This window comes from Notolepis coatsorum (assembly GCF_963971535.1).
Source record: "Notolepis coatsorum genome assembly, chromosome: 1".
Taxonomy (NCBI): domain Eukaryota; kingdom Metazoa; phylum Chordata; class Actinopteri; order Aulopiformes; family Paralepididae; genus Notolepis; species Notolepis coatsorum.
Genome location: NC_140165.1, coordinates 180,835,455 through 180,858,005, shown reverse-complemented (window position 1 = coordinate 180,858,005; position 22,551 = coordinate 180,835,455). Strand labels below are relative to the sequence as shown.

At 41.5% G+C, this 22,551-nt stretch overlaps 1 protein-coding gene and 1 long non-coding RNA gene across 2 annotated transcripts in view; one reads left to right on the top strand and one right to left on the bottom strand.

Annotated features, from left to right (window-relative positions):
* Positions 1–5,612: 5,612 nt before the first annotated feature.
* On the bottom strand, positions 5,613–6,094 carry LOC311233159. The gene is made up of 3 exons (XR_014620007.1): positions 6,046–6,094; positions 5,871–5,936; positions 5,613–5,742 (listed from the first exon to the last, which is right to left on the bottom strand). It is a non-coding gene; the product is annotated as an uncharacterized lncRNA (long non-coding RNA).
* Positions 6,095–11,001: 4,907 nt separating this feature from the next.
* The window catches only part of ccdc92ba (coiled-coil domain containing 92Ba), a gene marked incomplete at both ends in the record, with an annotated part of 93,700 nt that continues 82,150 nt past the window's right edge, over positions 11,002–22,551 (top strand). The window contains one exon of the mRNA XM_084308394.1: positions 11,002–11,134. Coding sequence (XP_084164520.1) covers positions 11,002–11,134 — 133 coding nt within the window. The remainder of the gene's footprint in view (positions 11,135–22,551) is intronic.

The following is a 22,551-nucleotide window of genomic DNA, read 5'->3' as shown; positions in this document are numbered from 1 at the left end:
TTATTTTCAAATATCGCAAATGAGTAGGAATAAAATATACCTTTTTTTGTCTGAAGACTGAATATGAACCTGTGTCTGTCATCTCTTTGTTGTTTTGGGAAATTGTGCATCACCAATGTTTTGTGTAGCTGATCAAGAAAAAATACAAAATAATTACTTTGAGTTGGTATCTGAATAGATTGTACGATTGTAATGTGATTTTTTTTATTTTGCTAGTTTATTGCTCAATTGGTCATTTGTCAGCCAGGATTCTTTTGCAAGTAATTAGCCTTTTTTCCCATGCTGAATTCGTTATTTCCTGGAAGATGATAGGCACACCTCTGGCATCACAATAGCATTTACAAATATGCTTTGGTCTTTCATTAACACTAGATTTAAAGAGGTGGAATTCTGCTCACACTGATTGGTGGACAGTCGATCAGAGCATCCCTGAAACCTGTACTATTGCGGCGGTCATGTAAAGGTAACTGGGTCTCCTCAACATTGGTCGACCACAATGAGCTGACGGTACCAATCCAGCTACAGTAGATTTCAGCTCAGGCTGGATCATGTCTAGAAGCAATAGCTGCTTGGTTAGTAAGTTAGCTGTGATCTGGAAGGCAATCATCACTTTTAAGGTTGAGCTGCAAATTTATAACTCATCATTTTCATGTAAAAATTTTACTTCTTTATAAACCTGTCCCTTACCTTAACCCTAAACCTTAAGGAGGGTCCTAACTGACCAATCAATGGCTGCCTCCTCCACCACCAGCTACTATCATAGCATTACACCAGATATGGAACTGGGATATTATATAATGCCATTTATTACCTGTTGTATATATTGTACTTTTTTTATATATATTATATATATATATATATATTTGTGTATATTTGTAATTTTTTGGATTGATTGTCAAAAGATGAACTAAGGAACAAAGTTAAAGAATTTAGATGTACAGAATATCCCTTTTGCGAAGGGTCATTATTAATTAATGAACTGAATGCCTTTTGTGTAAGCCATGTTAGGACTCTTTTGAGGGCGTGATCCTTTCATTTCCTATTTTTTTCTGGGCATTCTGACCACCCGAGGGGTCATTTTCCATACCATAAGAGGCTTCCAACAGTGACTGCATGTATAGTCAACTCTTCCATGCTGCAGCCAATGCTGACAGTTCAACCCAACCTTATTCCAGGCACAGTAACACATGTATATGAATACACAGGCACTGTCCTGCTCCAATCCATGGCAGTGGACGTTTTTAAGGGAACAATCTCTTGTTTGTGGCTACATTTCATATAGCTATAGCGTTACTGTCAAGTTAAGGATGAGCCTGTGTACTGGGCATGTCCGCATTATTGTCAGAAAGCCTCCATTTGGTCCGGGAACATATTTACCTAATGGAACTTCACAATAACTGATGGCATGGAACTAGTAACAGTTCTATCCACATATTTTAATGACAGTACAGAAAATAATCACTCAGACGGCTATTGTGGTTTTCGTGTTTTATGAGCAAACAGTCTTTGAGGAAAATCACTTCAGAGATTTTTCCAAGGGCCTATCAGTCACATCCTCTCAACAGTAGAGTCTACCAGCAAATGTCGACCAGTTACACTATGCACTCCTGCAATCGCTCTGCTTGTTATTATAATCTGTCAAGCGATGAGAACACTGTCAAACGATGAAGTTAATGATGTTGGGAGAGGAAGCCAATTAGCAGTGTCTAATTAACAAGCTTATTACTATTGCTGCTACGTATAGGCCTCAGCAACAGAAAGGCATTGGAGACCCTCCCATGCAAAACGTTGCCTTTGTGTGATTAAGACAAGCTCTCTCTATGAATTGCCATTTTGCATATGTATGCTTTCATTTCCTTCTGAGCAAAACTCTTAAGGCAGATTTTTTATTTATTTTTGTATCCACTTTTTCTCCTTATTTTTCTCCCATCCCAATTTCGTGTTTCCAATTCTCCCCTCCCCTGTCTTGAACGTTGCTCGCATATGCCCCCCACAGGTCGGCCGTAGGGAGGATAGAAGCCTTGCATCACGTGTCCCCTCCGGTACACGAGGAGGCAGCCTGTCACATCTTTTCACCTGCTTGCGCGGACTCTCATTGGCGAGGTGTAACGTATGGGAGGCTCACACTACCCCCGCCATTTCCTGTCTCTGCTGTGCAGGCGTCCCCAACCGACCTGTAGGAGTCGCTGTCCACAACGTCCAGATTACCACCCATCGACTTCCACCCGCTAACTCTGCCAATTGAGCCAGTATGGCGGCCGGCCCAAGCCGGAGGCAATGCTGACATCCGGATTCGAGACCGGAGTCTCTTGCATTGGTGACGAGCGCAATCTCCGCTGCGCCACCCAGCCGCCCCTAAGCAGATTATTTTATTTGTAATTGTTTCTGGTTGTGGTGGTGACTTTGGAAGAAGTGTTTTGTGAATTTATATTTGCTAATGTGTCATATAATGTTGTAATGTTATTTGTAATGATAAGATAGCTAGTCTTAATAGCTAGTCATAACATAGTCATTATTTTTGCAATATGCCATTATAATTTAAAAGAACCATTGTGGCCTACCGGTAATCAACATACCTCCATATATTGATGTAGTACTCTTTTGTAACCACTTGGTGGGGTGTTTGGCCATAAAGCATGCTCAAGTTCTTACAGTGTTGATCCCATAATTCTATGGTTGATCCCTGCGCCCCAATTCTGGCTTCCTTTTTCTATGTGTGCATTTGTCCTCTATGCCTGTTATGGATTACAAAGCAGATAGGATTGTCTTAAGTTTATAGCCTATAGGAGAGCAGATAGGGTGTGTCCTAAGTTTATAGCCTATAGGAGAGCAGATAGGGTGTGTCCTAAGTGTATAGCCTATAGGAGAGCAGATAGGGTGTGTCCTAAGTGTATAGCCTATAGGAGAGCAGATAGGGTGTGTCCTAAGTGTATAGGACCAATAGGGGGTATCTGCAGAGCCAGGCTGGACGAGTAGGGGGTATCTGCAGAGCCGCAGAGCCAGGCTGGACGGGTTGGAGGCGGTCTGGACAAGTATTAGTGGTCTGGACAAGTATTAGTGGTCTGGACAAGTATTAGTGGTCTGGACAAGTATTTGCACTACTGCGCACCATTTTCAACTTCACTTTCGTCTCGTTTACATAGGTACATAGACAGTAATGTTACATCTAGACATTTATGACATGTAATAATAGAGTAAACTTGTAAATAGACAGTAATGTTACATCTAGACATACCAGATCTAGTAATAATAATAATAATAGTCCCTCAAACTGCAGGACATGTAAACAGTCAAGTTGCAGAACAACTGTTTGCACAAATGAGAAAGAACAATTACTTTTTAACGCAGCAACTACCATCGACCCATCTGTTCCTGATGAGAAACATCCTAGAACACTTCAACAACAACAAAAACAAGAAGCGAATGGACAACATCAAAAAGTTATTTGGGACGACAGCGGTGGCAATAAACAGCTATACCACCAGGCTGTATTGGGTACATTTTCTACTTGCACTTGCATTAAAGATATTTAATGCATTAATCCTGTTTTTAATTGATCTAGGAAATAATGTATAAATGTCTTCATTCATCAAGTTCACTGTTCCTTACTAAGCTGTGTTTGTCATCTGCTTACAGTGTCACAGGAAGCAGTCCTTGATCTATCACTGGAAGCAGCTCAAGGTGTGCTCCCTGAAGCTGGTTCAGGTCTGCCCCCAGCAATGACAAGTAAGTGGAATTGCATGCATGGGTCATTAGAAAGTCTTAAAATGTCTTAAATTCAAGTTTAGCCGCCTTGACTGAAACCATGCATGATTTGTCCAATAATCATATTAAACTGCCACCCACCACCTTAAATAGTGAACTCTTAATTGCTCCAAGTCAAGAGTACTAACTATTACACCATAGAACCTGGCTTCTGCAGCAGAAGCAGGCCTATAAAAACCTATGCCTACCTACAGTAATTCTTACCTCTACACTATTAGTTTTATTAAACATTGTTACTATTTCTCTTATATTTTTGTGTATGTCCATCCCTGTAGAACTTGAGATTCCAGTGGACAATGACTACTCACCAGACCAACCCTGGGCGAAGTCCCGAAACCCTATCCAACAACAACTGGTAGGCAAATTTCTACAAATAATTTATTCTGCTCCCTCCCTCCAACCTTGGTTGCTATGCCCACACAAAACCGCAAAACTTCACCCTGGACTCCGGTTTTCAAAGACCTGGGTTGCAGTGTAGCAAATCCCCGGTTGTGTGTGGCCGAACAGTGCAACTGCTCACATATAATCATGGTTATATTAAATCCAGCGCTCGTGTGGACTGGGCCTAACTTGCCTGCCATTACGTTGCGTTCTGAAAAGCGAAACTGACCCTGAAAACGAAACGAAAATGGCCGTCTCTGTGCTAACAGTCACGTTTTTAGTATGAGAAGACAAGACAAAACTTCTTTCTCTGGTCTGCATCCCCTTAACAATTGTGTGTATTGAGCCGTACTGTATTGTACCCATTCTGCAATCTTGTTGAAATAAAGTTTTCATTCACACTCAAAATCTGTGTTCATTTTTTATTTTGCATACTAATGTTCTGTGTCTTGAGTCGTACTTGTATTGAAAAACTGATTTTATATGTCTGAGGAGAAGACCGGTACTCATCATCTTCGTATCGACAAAAAATGACATGTGAAGTATGTTGTGTGCCAGGTTCAAACAGTGCTGTATATGTACAGTTTATTCCTACTCCTATCCAAGCTCCGGGAGGGTCATCAAAGAGAAGTCGGGTCATCTACTTCAACCATTATCTAAATAAAAAAAATCTAACCCTAATAAACTAACCTACACTGTAGCACTCAACACTTTATGAACATTGTTACTGAGACGAAAGTTAAGTTTACTCTATTATTACTAGATCTGGTATGTCATAAATGTCTAGATGTACACTTTATGAACATTGTTACTGAGACGAAAGTTAAGTTTACTCTATTATTACTAGATCTGGTATGTCTAGAGATGTAACATTACTGTCTATGTACACATCATGTCTAGATGTACACTTTATGAACATTGTTACTGAGACGAAAGTTAAGTTTACTCTATTATTACTAGATCTGGTATGTCTAGATGTAACATTACTGTCTATTTACAAGTTTACTCTATTATTACATGTCATAAATGTCTAGATGTAACATTACTCAAGTCAAGTCAAGTCAAGTCAAGACGAAAGTGAAGTTGAAAATGGTGCGCAGTAGTGCAAATACTTGTCCAGACCACTAATACTTGTCCAGACCGCCTCCAACCCGTCCAGCCTGGCTCTGCGGCTCTGCAGATACCCCCTATTGGGCTGGACGGGTTGGAGGCGGTCTGGACAAGTATTAGATAACCGGAGTCCAGGGTGAAGTTTTGCGGTTTTGTGTGGGCATAGCAACCAAGGTTGGAGGGAGGGAGCAGAATTAATTATTCGATATCAGTATAATAACTGGACTTTGAGAAGTCTTTATTCATGCAGACAGACACGCAGTTAGTTGGGTCGCTGATGCGTTTGAGTCTCTGCACTCCCTCCCCCCAAGGGCAGCATCGCTCATCGGTGAACCATCACATCTAAATGCCATATGAACACAACAAAAAGTAGCTCTCATCTGTGTACCTAAAAACAGTTCTGTAGTCTTCATCGCCAAAGCCAGAGGTATGCTCTATGTATTTCGAGTCCAATAATAGAATCTCCTGTATGCGTGGCTTCAAGACCTATAATGGGTATGTAAAAATAAGCACAGCATGTCAGTCAGGTTTCTGTGGGAATGTGGATTCTGCTATTCTCCCAGAACGGCAGACATGATTAAGTTTATAAGACACGCATTACTAATTTCACTTACACATAGCACAAAGTGGTTTTCGGTCCAGGCTGGAAAGACTATTGCATGTTTCATCTTCATGTCAGCCTAATATTTATGAAACATGAGTTTACCATTAGAGTAGGGATGTGCCATTATGCTTATTCAATTTACTAACTGAATAATTATATTTATTTCATCAATTAATTACACTTACCGGAAATGAAGCTAACGGGTTGATACTTCGGTCCTTCCAGGTAGGAACAACATACATGTCTTCTATATAAATGTCCATGTCCTGATGAGGAAAAAACAAACATGATTATTAATAGTCTGCCTTCAGTACCAAAAGTTACTTTTAAATGTGTAATTAAAAAAGAGGTCATACACGTTTCAGAGCCAGTTCACCAATGAGCTTCAGGCATGCATTTCCAATCTGCAAGAAATCACAATTAAGACATTATAGTGAACATGACTGAAACTCTCCCTTCGGTAATAAATGTTAATCTGTTAGACCATGTGACTACTCACAGTTGAATCCATATAGCTGTTCAACCCAAGGCTCCAAAACTCATCCTGTGTCAAACAAGTTTGTCCTTCCTTCACAATTATTTCTTCCGAAGGCCTCTTTCGGTCCAGGACATAACTGAGCTGAAGATAATAACCATTGTTGTGATACAGATGAGTAGTTTTACATAGAAAGTAATTATTTGTAGAAATTTGCCTACCAGTTGTTGTTGGATAGGGTTTCGGGACTTCGCCCAGGGTTGGTCTGGTGAGTAGTCATTGTCCACTGGAATCTCAAGTTCTACAGGGATGGACATACACAAAAATATAAGAGAAATAGTAACAATGTTTAATAAAACTAATAGTGTAGAGGTATGAATTACTGTAGGTAGGCATAGGTTTTTATAGGCCTGCTTCTGCTGCAGAAGCCAGGTTCTATGGTGTAATAGTTAGCACTCTTGACTTGGAGCAATTAAGAGTTCACTATTTAAGGTGGTGGGTGGCAGTTTAATATGATTATTGGACAAATCATGCATGGTTTCAGTCAAGGCGGCTAAACTTGAATTTAAGACATTTTAAGACTTTCTAAGGACCCAGGCATGCAATTCCACTTACTTGTCATTGCTGGGGGCAGACCTGAACCAGCTTCAGGGAGCACACCTTGAGCTGCTTCCAGTGACACTGTAAGCAGATGACAAACACAGCTTAGTAAGGAACAGTGAACTTGATGAATGAAGACATTTATACATTATTTCCTAGATCAATTAAAAACAGGATTAATGCATTAAATATCTTTAATGCAAGTGCAAGTAGAAAATGTACCCAATACAGCCTGGTGGTAGCTGTTTATTGCCACCGCTGTCGTCCCAAAAACGTTTTGATGTTGTCCATTCGCTTCTTGTTTTTGTTGTTGTTGAAGTGTTCTAGGATGTTTCTCATCAGGAACAGATGGGTCGATGGTAGTTGCTGCGTTAAAAAGTAATTGTTCTTTCTCATTTGTGCAAACAGTTGTTCTGCAACTTGACTGTTTACATGTCCTGCAGTTTGAGGGACTATTATTATTATTATTACTAGATCTGGTATGTCTAGATGTAACATTACTGTCTATTTACAAGTTTACTCTATTATTACATGTCATAAATGTCTAGATGTAACATTACTGTCTATGTACCTATGTAAACGAGACGAAAGTGAAGTTGAAAATGGTGCGCAGTAGTGCAAATACTTGTCCAGACCACTAATACTTGTCCAGACCGCCTCCAACCCGTCCAGCCTGGCTCTGCGGCTCTGCGGCTCTGCAGATACCCCCTACTCAGTGGGACAGTAGGACAGTGGATAGGGTTTGTCCTAATATTAGTGCTAATGCTAGTCCGAATTCCACAACAACAGCACATGATATTGACATAACTGCAGCTTGTTCAGGACGTTGTCGTCTATTTCTCATTGAAGTGAAAAGGTGGGATATTGAACAAAGGTTTCAGGTTTCATACAATCATGTTTAAAGTGTACATATGACCATTTGTATTGATGTTTTGGATGGATTGCTGTTTTGTAATTAATACAATTCCAATTCATGTTTTCTTTATACAGTAACATGTTTGTTTTATGTGAAAATAAAAAGCTAAATAGCTTGTTGTGTTATCAGCTCATTATAGCGGCAAGATTATTGACAAGACCATTGTCATGCTCAATAAACCAGCAATAGCATATTAAGTAAGCTATACCCAATCTGTATTGAAAATGATTCATCCATATATATATACTGTGTATATATATATAATGAAGTTACTGAGTAATATGCTAATATGATGTATGTACAATATTATTATGTACACTACTAATACGAGTAGGTATGGGATATATATACACTGTATATAAGCAGGAATATATATAGACAGGAATATATGCAGATATATATACGGTATACAGTATTATTGTACAGTGTTGTGTATAGTTTGAGGTAGATAGTTGTGATTACAGTGTTTGGCAGGTGGTATACTGTACACTGAGTTCAGAGTTGGTACAGTATAGGCAACAGAGCCTAGAGTATAGTCAATGGATGTCAGAGTTTATACTTCAAACTATTCCAGTTTGCAAGCTATTTGAATACTGCTGTAATCACCAGCTGTTATTAATCATTATTTAAAGGTTTAATTCCTAGAATTTGTCAATATTTGTTTATTTCATTAGTGCGCTCAGAGTAAGGAAAATACAATCCTATGATATAAGCCATTTCAACTATCTCAGGCAATGCATTTCGATGATGTCATTGCATTGTCCTTACTTTGAGAGCCCACAACTGATTCAACAGCTCTAAAAGAAGAAAAGATCTCGGCACAATTTGGGAAAATGTCAACACCCTAATAGTCTGCGTCGGTGGAATTCCCATTTGTTCTGATTTCTGAAATGTTAAAGACATTGTTACGAACCATAGCACCACTCCTGTAATGAGTTTCCCGTTAGATTACACCCCAAAATGTGCCTCCATTTTTAGAACAAGTCCCCACTGTAGGGTGTTGAACACTGGGCGGACCCTCTCTCCTATCGACCCTGACTCTGTCCATGGTGCTGATCTAGGCCTCTGTTTATAATGCAAATATTAAACTGCATTGTACTACTGTAATACTTTATGAAACTTTTAATGCACTGAAATATTAATCTTCCGCGATCTTTAATCTATAGGTCGCGTTAATAATCTTGATTCGCTGTAGCCTACATCACTTTACACCCTGGTTGCCTATCCGCTCCTAAATCGACGTACGGTCCGATTCTTCCAATCGGCTGCTGTCGTATGATTTTCCGGTTACAGCGGCTTGTTGTCATCAGTACAGTAGCCACTAGCTAGTAGGCTATTGTACGCCTTAGTCCGGTGGGTGACGGAGACAGATGCGCTCGTTGAAATGTACGGCGTTCCCACAGGCTTTCATGTTGACCTTTATCGGAAAACATCGTTGAATTATTCTGACTGACGCAGATTGTGCAGAAGTGAAAGATCATCCTTTTATCTGGAGGCGAAGGAGAGCTGTGTGGTACGTCGCAGTTTAGGCTTTCTCCTGCATATCTATTTGCTTTGTTATTAGTAGTATTTGTATTATTAATATTATTATTGTTCTTGTTGTTATTCTTATTCTTATTTAAACGTCGTCACGTGCAGCCGAAGCTATTTAACGGTGTAGGTTAAATGAATGCCGCAGCGATATGAGCTGGACCACCCCTGGTAAACAGCATGGACGGGACGGAGGGGCTTGTTTAAACCTTATGACTATATTTGATTTATTTGATTTTTATTTGTATTTACATTTAGCTTCTTAATTAACATTATTTAAAAGGTAAGCACATCATTTATGTCGACTGAAATGGCTTAACATAAAGGCTACAATCTATACTAGCCTACTGACAGTATAGGGCAGGCTGGATGTTTCGGGCTAGCCTCTCCCATCTCTCCCTTGGTTTCATCTTTGATCATTGTCTTATTTATACCACATGACCTCGATAGAGAACTTCTCTCTCCCTCACATGGCTGAGTTGAGTCTACATTATTTTGGAAGTGTTTCCTTCCTGCTGTGGTTTTTCAAAGATTACACTTATGGTGTCTATTTGAGCTGTCCCAATATGAAGGGATGATGGCCTGTCTTCTAAAGAAATAGATAACCTGTCTTGAATATTCTCAACACACACACAGCAGCATTGAGACCAATAATGTTGTTGTTGTTGTAGTTGTTGCTGCAGTAGAGGTATAGAAGGAAAATTCACAAGTGGACAATGCTATCACATCATAGCATTCCAACAGTATAGCCTTGTTTGATTGATTGATTGAAAACTTTATTAACAGATTGCATAATGGGATGGGTACAGTACAGCACAGCTCAATACATACAATTGTTAAGGGGATGCAGACCAGAGAAAGACTTTCGTCTTGTTTACATCAGGGTCCCCCATTTTCAATTCATCATAACATATATGACATACATGACATACAGATAGTCAGTACTGCTCCATCTATACATTTACATACCAGATTTGCAAATACAGTACTGTTTGTGATACAAAAAGAGTCCAGAAAAGGGAGTATATACATTTGACGTAGAAACTGTACATTGGAGGAGGTTGGGTAGGTGGGGTGGGGTTGGGTGGGGGGGGGGGGACTGTACATTGGAGGTGGTTGGGTGGGTGGGGTGGGGGGTGGGGGTTGGGTAGGAGGGGTGGGTGGGGGACACTGTACTGTTGTTATGTGTATACTGTGCATAGAGAATAAACGCAGCTTGTTCAATGGGAATAATAGACTATACCCGCCACCTACCAATCTGCTTAACTCCCCCTGATTTATCTTGGATGGTGGTGTCACTGTTGGCCTACATACCCGCCTACTCAACTGCTATTACATCATCATCATATTCTGGGAAGCAGGGTTGTCTGGTGCTTTGATAGATTGTCCTGTAAGCAGAAGATCACAGGTTTGATACCCCCTGTGACAGTAAATGTGCATGGCCATCCATGTCGGGTTGCCTTTGAGCAAGGCACTAAATCCCAAGGTACGGCACCACAAATGGCTAAATACAGTTTCCTGTGTTTTTATTACGGTTACTGAGTGCCCTAAAATTACAACTGCCTAACGCCTGTGCTTGTCACGGCTGCCTCCAGGCTGTGGGCTGGGCTGGGCATGGCCATGGAGGTGGAGAGCGGCGTGTCTCTTCAGATTGAAGGTGTGGAGAGGAGCATCGTGTTCCTCAGGCAGGAACATCTCACCCTGCTGCACGGCCTGCACCTGGAGATCCTCTCCCTGCAGAAGCGATGCTCTGGTAAGGAAAGGTCTTCTTTTTTCCTTTTTTTCCCTTTTCATTTTGTATTTCAGACGATGAGATAAACACTTTAGTGGAGGTATAGACCTGAATGTTGCCATTGGTTCAAAATCCCCGGACTGAAAGGGAATTCTGGTTAGTGAAGTGTGGTGGAACCAATTAAACTGCCCCCCCCCCCCCCTGTCCCTCAACAGCCACTGTTGAAATGCCCTTACTGCCCTTGTGGAGATGCAGAGTGCCCCACAGTGTCAGACTGCAGCTCCCAGGCATGAATATGTGGAACTGTGAGCTTGTGGAGCAGCAAGGTGTTGCTGAGAAATATACATGCTCAGCAAATTTTCCCTGGGTAAAATAAATATATAAATATATAAAAACGACTGTGTACGTGTGAGGGGGGGGGGGGGGGTGCTTGCAAGCCCTGCATCCTTTCCATGTGCCTCTCTTCTAGTAATTGAACACCCCTTATGGGGGCTGGAACCTACCATCCCTGGCGTAGGATGATGTCAACGCTTCATCCATTAGACCACTGTTATGTGAATAAAATGTACTATAATGGTACGTGACAAATAGCCTACATTCAAAGAAAGAATCAGATGATTCTTGAGTTTTAAAGTTTCTTGTATGATGTTCCACATGTCAGAAGGACAGAATCTAAAAGCAGACTTATAGGATTCTAGTATAAACTCGACACTGTAAAAAATAAAGGTTTTTTCACGAGAAATTCACTGTATTATTTTACAGATTACTTTTGTTTTTCTACTTTAAGTGTAAATGCCATAGAAATACAGTAAATTACCTTTTATCAAAACAATTATTAACCATTAAATAAAGGTTGTAATCTGTAAATGTATTTGATTTTACTATAATTTGACAGTAAGTATTTGGCAACCATTGATGCCAGACATTTACAGTTTTCTTGCAGCTTTTTTTCTTACAGTGTAGGTGTCAGCCAATCATTGTATCTTGTACCATAGGGGCCATATGTCCACTCCAATAACAAAGCTATTTGGGCAATCTCCAATTATGGCTTTATATCGAAACAGATGCCAATGAAACTCTTGCCTCTCTACTAGGGAGGACCACCCAACCCTATTATACAGGTCACAATGGTGAGCAGACATCAAACATACCCAAACTATTTTATTTATTTCCCTGTCTTCTTATAAGCATGTCAAACCTTGGCCTTGTAGCACAAAGGTTCAGTTTAGTTATGATCATTCTGGCCCCTTGGCGGTGATTGGCGGCCATCATTTGAATTTTTTCACATTTATTTTGGTCCTACAAAGAAAATAGTTTTAGGCTAAGGTTTATTCAAAAGTTCAATAGCTGAGCTTAGTTTAAAAATACCATTTTATACATAGATGAAAATACTTCTGTTCTTAACACTTTGGTTGCCTTGGGTTAAATTCATGATATACCATAGGTTGCCGGCTCTATTTGTCTATGGAGAAGTACCCCTTCTTTGCATGGCTATAACTTTTTAAATTCTATTGCTACATTGCCATTATTAGGGCCCATTCAAAGTCCTATATGTATTGTTCATTGTGTAGCAACGTTAAACTTTTTCATTCACATATTCATAGTAAAGTATGGTCTAATGTATAAGTATGTTTTCATCTCTTTCTGCAGCTTTCTCCAGAACGTGATCTATAGCCCCAAATGCATTATATTGATGATGCAATACAGTTTTATGGCAATCAGCGCGATATAAAAAATTCCAACTAGACTTACTTCTAGAAGTTACTACACGTCATCTGATGTTGACCGGATGGGCTAGGGGGCGTTTATAATTCCGTGGGCAGCGTTATACCAATCATCTAATGTGGGTCAAATGTTGATAATAGCAGTTAGTATCGAAGACGGTAACGTTACACGCTGAAACTCACCCCAGTCTCCGCGCGCCGTTGGGCGATCATCGTAGAGTAGAAGTCTTATCATTATGGGATGTAAATTTACCCGGTCCATCTCCAGCTTGTATAATGGTATATACGTCCAAATCATGTTGTTTATCGAGTTATTGGCAATCGATCACTGTGTAGCGTGACGAGCCAGAGTCCCGGGACCTATAGCGAGTGCCCGGAAGTACTACGGACGTCTAGCACAACCTCTATGGCACATCCTGTCAAGCGATTGCGCCGATCGGCCACCAGATGGCGCTCCTGAACCGCCAGAGAGCTCAGTGGGTCCTGCTGGTGGATCTCAGGCCAGCGGAGGGGACATATGAATCCGATCGCAGATTTTTGAAATATTGATATAAGGACGCTGTACAGCGTCCTCCAGCAACTTGAGCATGGCCAGCAATGACGTCTAAACACGTTTCATGGCAGTCAAAGTGTTAACAGTTCTTAACCGTTTTTTAACCACTAAAGGAAGATAGAGAGAGGTGTGTGTGTGTATGTGTGTGTGTGTGTGTGTGTGTGTGTGTGTGTGTGTGTGTGTGTGTGTGTGTGGTGACTCAGATCCATTGAGACCAGAGAGAGTAGACATTGTCCTCTTTCCACCACTCTCCAGCCTCACTGCATGACCGTGGTGTGTGTGTGTGTATGTGTGTGTGTGTGTGTGTGTGTGTGTGTGTGTGTGTGTAGGTGTGTGTGTGTGTGTGTGGTCTGTGTGTGTGGTCTGTGTGTGTGCTCATGCATGTTCTTTCCCATTTCCCTATTTATACTTCTGCTGTCCCTACCTCCGTTCTGCTATTTCTCTGTCTCTGTCTCTCTACCCCCCTCTCTATCTCTCACTCTATCTCCCTGGCTATCTCTTTCTCTTCATCTATCTCCACAGGGTCTCCTGCTGTGAATTTAAAAGGGCAGACCACATGATATATTATAGAGAAAGGCAGGCGTCTATCACCATTAGACTACAGAAGAAGGATGGAATAAATTGTCAACATGAGCACATCGTTTACATTTGAATCCAGGCAGTGATTTAGTTGGAGTGTCAGTTTGTTCGTCTGATTTCTCTGTTGTATTATACACAACTTGAATATCAGGGTTATGAATGTGATTAAGTTATGTGTATTGATAATTGTTAATTCTGAACAAAATATCAGAAGTTATTCATTCATATTTTTGAAAGTTATCTGTCTAACTGTATAATCCTGCTCAGGGAAATACCCCTACATGTTCTCACCTTAATTTACAATATAATAACATACATTTTTCTAAGAGTGATTTCACACCACCTTGTTTAATGTGGTTTAATTTAGTATGTTTGTTTAGTGTGGTTTAATTGGAGAATCAACATATTCTCATGAATTGATTTGTAGCATATGCTACAAAAGGTTGTACACCAATTTGTAGCTTCTCTGTGACTTGGTGCTTAATGTTATACTTACTTACTTAGGCCCATCGCTCCCAATGGAGCATAGGCCATCTACGACTTTTCTCCATCCAACACGGCTTTGGGCTGTCCTTTCTGCCTCCCCCCAGGTAGTTCCTTGTCTCTTGAGCTCCGCCTCAGTGTCCCGCCTCCAGGTGTTCTTAGGCCGCCCTCTCTTCCGCTTCCCTTGGGGATTCCAAGTCAGGGCCTGGCGTGTAGTACTGGTAGCCGGTTTCCTCAAAGTGTGGCCTATCCATCCCCACTTTCGTCTCAGGATCTGCTTCTCCACTGGTTCCTGTCTTCCTTTCAACCATAGTTCCTCATTCTTGATTTTGTTTGGCCACCGGATCCCAAAGATGCGTTTCAGACAGCTGTTTATAAAGGTCTGTATCTTCTGCAATGTTCTTTTCGTCATTCTCCAAGTCTCTGAACCGTAGAGAAGGACAGATTTGACATTTGAATTGAAGAGCCGCACTTTGGTTGTCATGGCGATGTCCTTGGAGGACCAGATGTTCTTCAGAATGATGAATGCTGCTCTGGCTTTGCCTACTCTTGCTGTGACGTCGCCATCTGTGCCGCCCTTCTTATCCAAGATACTGCCTAGGTAAGTGAAGGAGTTGACTTCCTGTATGGATTCATCACCTACTGTGACTGTGTTGTTGGTAGAGGTGTTGATCATCATTAGGTTGGTTTTCTTCCTGTTTATTCTCAACCCAGTCTCAAGGGATGTAGTTGCCAGCTTGGTTGTCTTGTCTTGCATCTGGTTGTAGTTGTGTGACAGGAGAGCCAGGTCATCAGCAAAGTCGAGGTCATCCAGTTGTGTCCATAGGGTCCACTGTATGCCGTTTTTATTTCCTTTTGTGGTGGTCTTCATAATCCAGTCTATGACTAGAAGGAATAGAAAGGGCGATAGGAGGCATCCCTGACGCACACCGGTCTTGACCTCAAAACTCTCTGACAGTTGGCCTGCATGTAAAACTTTGCATGATGTTCCTTGATAGGTGTTTTGAATCAGAGTGATGATTTTCTTTGGGATACCATAATGCCTCAGCAGTTTCCACAGAGTCTCTCTATCCACACTGTCAAAGGCTTTTTCATAGTCTATGAAGTTTATGTATAATGGAGAGTTCCATTCGATGGATTGCTCTATAATGATGCGCAGGGTGGCGATCTGGTCTGTGCAAGATCTGTTGCTCCGGAAGCCTGCCTGCTGGTCTCGAAGCATGGGATCCACAGCAACACTCATTCTGTCCAGTATAATTCTGTTGAGTACTTTTCCCGGTACTGATAGAAGCATTATTCCTCTGTAGTTGTTGCAGTTGGTAAGATCTCCCTTTTTTGGTAGCTTGATGATGATTCCATCTTTCCATTCTTCTGGAATCTTTTCTTCCTCCCAGATCTTGGTGAAGAGGCTATGAAGCATATCTACCGCAGTCTTCAAGTCGGCCTTGATGGCTTCTGCTGGTATTTCATCTGGTCCTGCAGATTTTCCGTCCTTTGTTGAGATAATAGCTTTTTTGATCTCTGCTTTGCTGGGTTTATCACAGTTTATTGGAAGTGTTCTCTCCGCTGGTGTAATGTCCGCTGGCTCTGTCTGGGCTGGTTGGTTCAGTAGTTCTTTGAAATGTTCAGCCCATCTTCTCCGTTGGTCCTCTGTTGTTATAAGTGGGTTTCCCTGTTTGTCTTTTACTGGTTTGTCCGTTTGTTGGAACTTGCCTGCTAACTTCCTAGTGATCATATAGAGGTCTTTCATGTTGCCTTGCCCTGCCGCTGTTTCTGCTTGTTTGGCTAAGTTGTCTATGTGATCTCTTTTATCCTTCTTAATGCTACTCTTCACCTCCTTATTGGCTTGGGTGTATTCTTCCTGTGCCTTTGCTTTTGCTGATCTTGTTTTGCTTGTGTTCAGTAACTCTTTCCTCTCCTTTCTTTCTTTCAGTTTCTGGAGTGTTTCCATTGAGACCCATTCCTTGTGTTTTGTCTTCTTCTTTCCCAATATTTCTTTGCAGGTGTCCAGCCACAACGTCTTTGTGTGCTGCCATTGAGTTTCTATGTCCACATCTGTGTCTTCATCCTGTTCCTGTAGTTGCTGGTACCTGTTGGTAAGGCTGATCTGGAATCTACTCTGTATTTCTTTGTTCCTAAGAAGTCCAACGTCATATCTGGTTCTTGCGCCGGTGGTTGTGGCATACTTCTTCAGACGTAGTTTTATGATCGTCAGCACGAGATGATGGTCTGATGCCACGTCTGCCCCTCTCTTGACTCGTACATCTTGCCATGACCTCCTGAACTTTCTGTTGATGCATATGTGGTCTATTTGATTCTCCGTAACTTGATCTGGAGATCTCCATGTGGCCTTGTGGATACGTTTGTGGGGGAAGATGCTGCCTCCTATAGGGAGTGCCCGGAAGTACTACGGACGTCTAGCACAACCTCTATGGCACATCCTGTCAAGCGATTGCGCCGATCGGCCACCAGATGGCGCTCCTGAACCGCCAGAGAGCTCAGTGGGTCCTGCTGGTGGATCTCAGGCCAGCGGAGGGGACATATGAATCCGATCGCAGATTTTTGAAATATTGATATAAGGACGCTGTACAGCGTCCTCCAGCAACTTGAGCATGGCCAGCAATGACGTCTAAACACGTTTCATGGCAGTCAAAGTGTTAACAGTTCTTAACCGTTTTTTAACCACTAAAGGAAGATAGAGAGAGGTGTGTGTGTGTATGTGTGTGTGTGTGTGTGTGTGTGTGTGTGTGTGTGTGTGTGTGTGTGTGTGTGTGGTGACTCAGATCCATTGAGACCAGAGAGAGTAGACATTGTCCTCTTTCCACCACTCTCCAGCCTCACTGCATGACCGTGGTGTGTGTGTGTGTATGTGTGTGTGTGTGTGTGTGTGTGTGTGTGTGTGTGTGTGTAGGTGTGTGTGTGTGTGTGTGGTCTGTGTGTGTGGTCTGTGTGTGTGCTCATGCATGTTCTTTCCCATTTCCCTATTTATACTTCTGCTGTCCCTACCTCCGTTCTGCTATTTCTCTGTCTCTGTCTCTCTACCCCCCTCTCTATCTCTCACTCTATCTCCCTGGCTATCTCTTTCTCTTCATCTATCTCCACAGGGTCTCCTGCTGTGAATTTAAAAGGGCAGACCACATGATATATTATAGAGAAAGGCAGGCGTCTATCACCATTAGACTACAGAAGAAGGATGGAATAAATTGTCAACATGAGCACATCGTTTACATTTGAATCCAGGCAGTGATTTAGTTGGAGTGTCAGTTTGTTCGTCTGATTTCTCTGTTGTATTATACACAACTTGAATATCAGGGTTATGAATGTGATTAAGTTATGTGTATTGATAATTGTTAATTCTGAACAAAATATCAGAAGTTATTCATTCATATTTTTGAAAGTTATCTGTCTAACTGTATAATCCTGCTCAGGGAAATACCCCTACATGTTCTCACCTTAATTTACAATATAATAACATACATTTTTCTAAGAGTGATTTCACACCACCTTGTTTAATGTGGTTTAATTTAGTATGTTTGTTTAGTGTGGTTTAATTGGAGAATCAACATATTCTCATGAATTGATTTGTAGCATATGCTACAAAAGGTTGTACACCAATTTGTAGCTTCTCTGTGACTTGGTGCTTAATGTTATGGTTATGGTTATATTTATGGTTATGGTTACGGTTATGGTTATGGTCAAATCAATTGTTATGTAATAATTAAATTTATTTTTATGTTGTACACCTGTACATGTAGTGTCCTATAAGTCCATGTGCACTGGACTTCTTGAGTGCATGACATTGAAATAAAACAGAAATCAATCAGTCAGTCAATCATATATATTGTAAAATATTTGCATCATATTCTATTATTTGTCCCAAAAGATTGTGAATATTTGTCTGGTCTTCAGAGTGTTGCGAAATCCAAATACATTATCATATTCATATTATTTGATATAGATGCCCTTTCCTTGTGTTTAATTATGAATCAAGTTAAATATCATGTTAACTTTGTTGACTCTTGCAGAGTTGAAATAAAATATCTGCACACCTTTTAGCTCCCGTTTAAAGGGCTTTGTAGTTGTTTTGAGCACAGACATTGTCAACTCTAACATAACTGGCCATCAATGCCATCAACAGACTGTAAAATGGCAACAATAATAACTTTGTAATGTCAAGAGGCACAAATAGACTGGTCGCAATGCTAGCTAATCAGCTTTAGGGTTGGGTACCGAACTTGGTACTTTATTTAAAAAAAAATTATTACCTTTTTTCCCCTCCTTCTTTTTCCGATTTTTCTCCCATCCCACTGTTAGTTGTTATGCCAATTCCCAACCCCCTTCCTGGTTGTTGCGCACTTTCCCCTACTGTTGGTCCGAGAGGCCGGAGACTGTCACATGCTTTCCTCCGACGCATGTGCAGCCAGCCTGGCCTCGCAGATTCTCACTGGGAGAGTGTAACGTGTGGGAGGCCGCACTACCTCTCATCAGATCCTACCTTCGCTGAGCAGGCGCCGCGACCGAACTGTAGGGGTTGCTGTCCACAATGCCCAGGACCCACCCACGGCTCCCCTCCCCCTAACTCAGCCAAACGAGTTAGTATAGCGATCAGCCCGAGCCAAGGCAATGCTGACTCTCCCGGAGTCGAGACCGCAGCCTCTTGCATTGGTGACGAGCACAATCTCCGCTACGCCACCTGACCGCCCCCGAACTTGGTACTTTTAAGGGTACCGAATTACGCCGGTACTACCGAGTACCAATTCATGTTAGATCAATCGGTATATATATATATACTGTATACAGAATATATGGGTAAATTGTAGTATGAGGTGGGTAGTTAAGATTATTATGATTACTATGATTACAATGTAGGGCAGGTGTAGACAGTGAAAGCAGTAGGTAGGTATAAATTTAGTATAGGCAACAGAGTTCAGAGTCGTACAGGAAGATCAATTGAGAACTAATTTACAATGTTGACCTGGCAAGGGGCCCCAGCAGAAGAACAGTATACATGAATCCAAGAAACATCCAATGAGGTAGAGACAATAAAGTTAAAAGGAGGGCCAGCGTATCAGTTTGTACAGTTCACAATGTTGGATGGTAATAAGTGCGCCAGTGGCAAAATGGATGGCTGAGTGATGGAGAACAGCATGCCTGTTAAGGGCACACTTGGAAGCCATTTTATAGATGACATCACCATAATAAAACATAGGGTGTATGGTCATCTTCACCAGAGTATGTTTGGCAGAGTGTGTGAAAGAAGCCTTGAAGTTGTTACGGCCTTAACTTTGGCCTGCAGGTTATTCATGTGAGAAGTGAAGGAAAGTGAGGAGTCCAGCCAGAGACCAATGTATTTGTAGGAGCTAGCGAACTCCAGTTCTGAGCCATCAGCACAGGTGACTTGTGGGGGCAGGTGACATTGAAAAGAAGACTTCTTGATAGAAGTGAGGCTGAGTTGGACGGTGGATGCGGAAAAGTGGCAAAGAGGGAAGGGCCACATGAGTAAATTATGGTATCATCAGCATAGAGGTGTATCCGGGAGGCACTGATAGCCATGGCCACATAATTTATGTAGATGGAGAACAAGGTTGGGACCAAGATGGAACCTTGAGGCACACCCTTAGAGATCTTAAGAGCATCTGATATAAAGTTTTCTGACTTCACTCGCTGTGCACGGTTATTGAGATAGCTGGCAAACCAGTTACTGCAACATTTGGACAGGCCAATGCTAGAGAGCCTATGTAAGAGCATCGTATGGTCTACTGAATCGAATACCTTGGTCAGATTTATGAAGGCAGCTATTGTCGGGAATCTGACCGTGCTCTGATCCTTTGTAGTTTAATTATGCAAAGGTAGTAAATATTAACTGTCACAAACAGGTGATTTATGACAAATAGGGAGTCCACACGTGATAACAATTTAACAAAAATAATTTATTTAATCCTATCTAAACAACAAAAGCATAATGACATAAACAATGAAATGATTTGTATGAGAATCAGTAGTGAGTGCAGTGTGTGGATGAGTGCACTGCACATGTGATTCAAATTGGGCTAACGACCTACCCACTCCACCATGCTCTTTGAGGCCATGTCCACACGAATCCAGATCTTTTGCAAAACGCACATTTTCTTCCACGTTTGGGCCTTTCATCCACACGTAAACGGTGTTTTCAGAAACATAAACGGAGACTTTCGAAAACGCATTTTAAAGTGAAGATTTTCCAAAATATCGGTTCAGTGGATCCATGTAGCCACTGTAAACGCATAGTCTAGATAAACAATGACGTCATAGCTCACTACGCATGCTCAGACTGTTGTTCTATGGCAATAGGCGCCCATAGCCTTGAAGCGCACAGAGGTAATAACGATGGACAGCGCCTGGTGCTGAAATGGCAGACAGAAATACCATGTACAGTTTCTTCCCCCTCGAATGTATATATTTTCTTTTATTGATCTCTGCCTCTTAAGTAGTACTGTTACAAAGGATCAGATTAAACCAAATATATATATTTATTTATTGATATATATTGCATAGTATTTGTATATCGTTTGATATCCCTTGTATATTCCTTGTACATATACACGGAATATCCCTTTAGTCCAGCCCATGATATTTCATTCTCCTATTGGACAGTGGTCCACCGGCGCCAGGGACCGGCCCCCGGAGCCAAGTTCAAAGTCACCGACACGACATGTCTGTACTTGCCCCGGCCCTGCCCAGGGATACGGCGACAGAAATGAGAGTGGCACTATTTGTTCACTGTGCGTATAAATACGGCGCAGGTGAATGTAGAAGCCCCTTAGCCCTTTACCTCCGTACCCTTCGTCCACTTAGCATGTTACCGATAAGTTTAAGCCTCACCCACGATACAACGTGCGGTGAAGTATGGCCTGTTTGGCCTCAGAATAGAGCATCGAGACCGCGTGCGAATTAATAACTGAATTGTCAGAGTTTGGCGCTATACCGTCGAGTGCGACATATTTCTATTGAGTCTTTAATAGTCTATTTGTGTATAGTGTATCGTGCGGTTAGAATTCTATAGTGACCAGCATCTCCAACGCTTTCTCGTATTAGCTAGAGTTCTTATCCAGGCTGGGCCGACCGCATGGCGCTTTCACCCGAGGAGACCTAGGCGAGAACCGTATGGACATGTACACTGGATTAATCTACCCGACGACTACATAGCCTTTGCGGCTGGAATATATTTGCTTTGGTCCTATGATTTATGGAGCGGATAATCGCCGACGCCTGCACGTGTTGGATTTACCCCGAGAGGAGTCAAGTCGAGTCGGCGCTCAGAGAGCCTGAGGCCGCCTAGCTTTCTTCACTGTAGAGCTACAGTCTACAAGAGAACCAAGCTGTATTCGTCTGTGGATCAAGAGACTACTGCACCGGCTTCTGTACCTGAAGTCTCCCTAGTCATCGTTGACCAGACGTCCTACTACCGACAGATCTTCTACCCCCCTTGCTGGCTTACAACCAGTGGGAACCCTTTCCAGTATCTCCCGCTATTACTAGTGTACCATAGATATAATTCCCTAAGATTCAGGTTGTATAATTACCTCCTGCGTAACCAGAGAATGGACATTCGTTATTGATTTGCCTACGCATACTCCTTTGCCTTACAAGTGCATTCAAAGAATAATGTAAAGTATCCTATGTACCTTTTGCTCCATTAAATACTTGATTAATACCTTTGACTGGAACCGATTTCATTGTGGGAAGTGTTCATCATATTCATATATCGTGTACTGTATGGCCAGTAATTAAAGTACATAAAGCGGTAGTGGTTTAATGATACCATACTTATCAATACAGTCAGGGAATTGTACCCCTCAGTTACAAGTACTGTATATATGTATATCTTGTATCATAAATGTCTGGATGTAACAGTACTGTATATCTACTCCAGTGCCGTCTTGACAGATTCGACAGACGCTGCTCGCGTGTAACGGAGATGTATCTGTTATTTAGTTAGGCCTACTGGACATTTTCGTTGACATAAGTAGACTTCATTTTTGTTTATTTATTAAGTTAATATAAACCGTGTTTCGAACGTTTTTGAGGTTGTTAAATATACGCTTTTGATTTATTTAAGT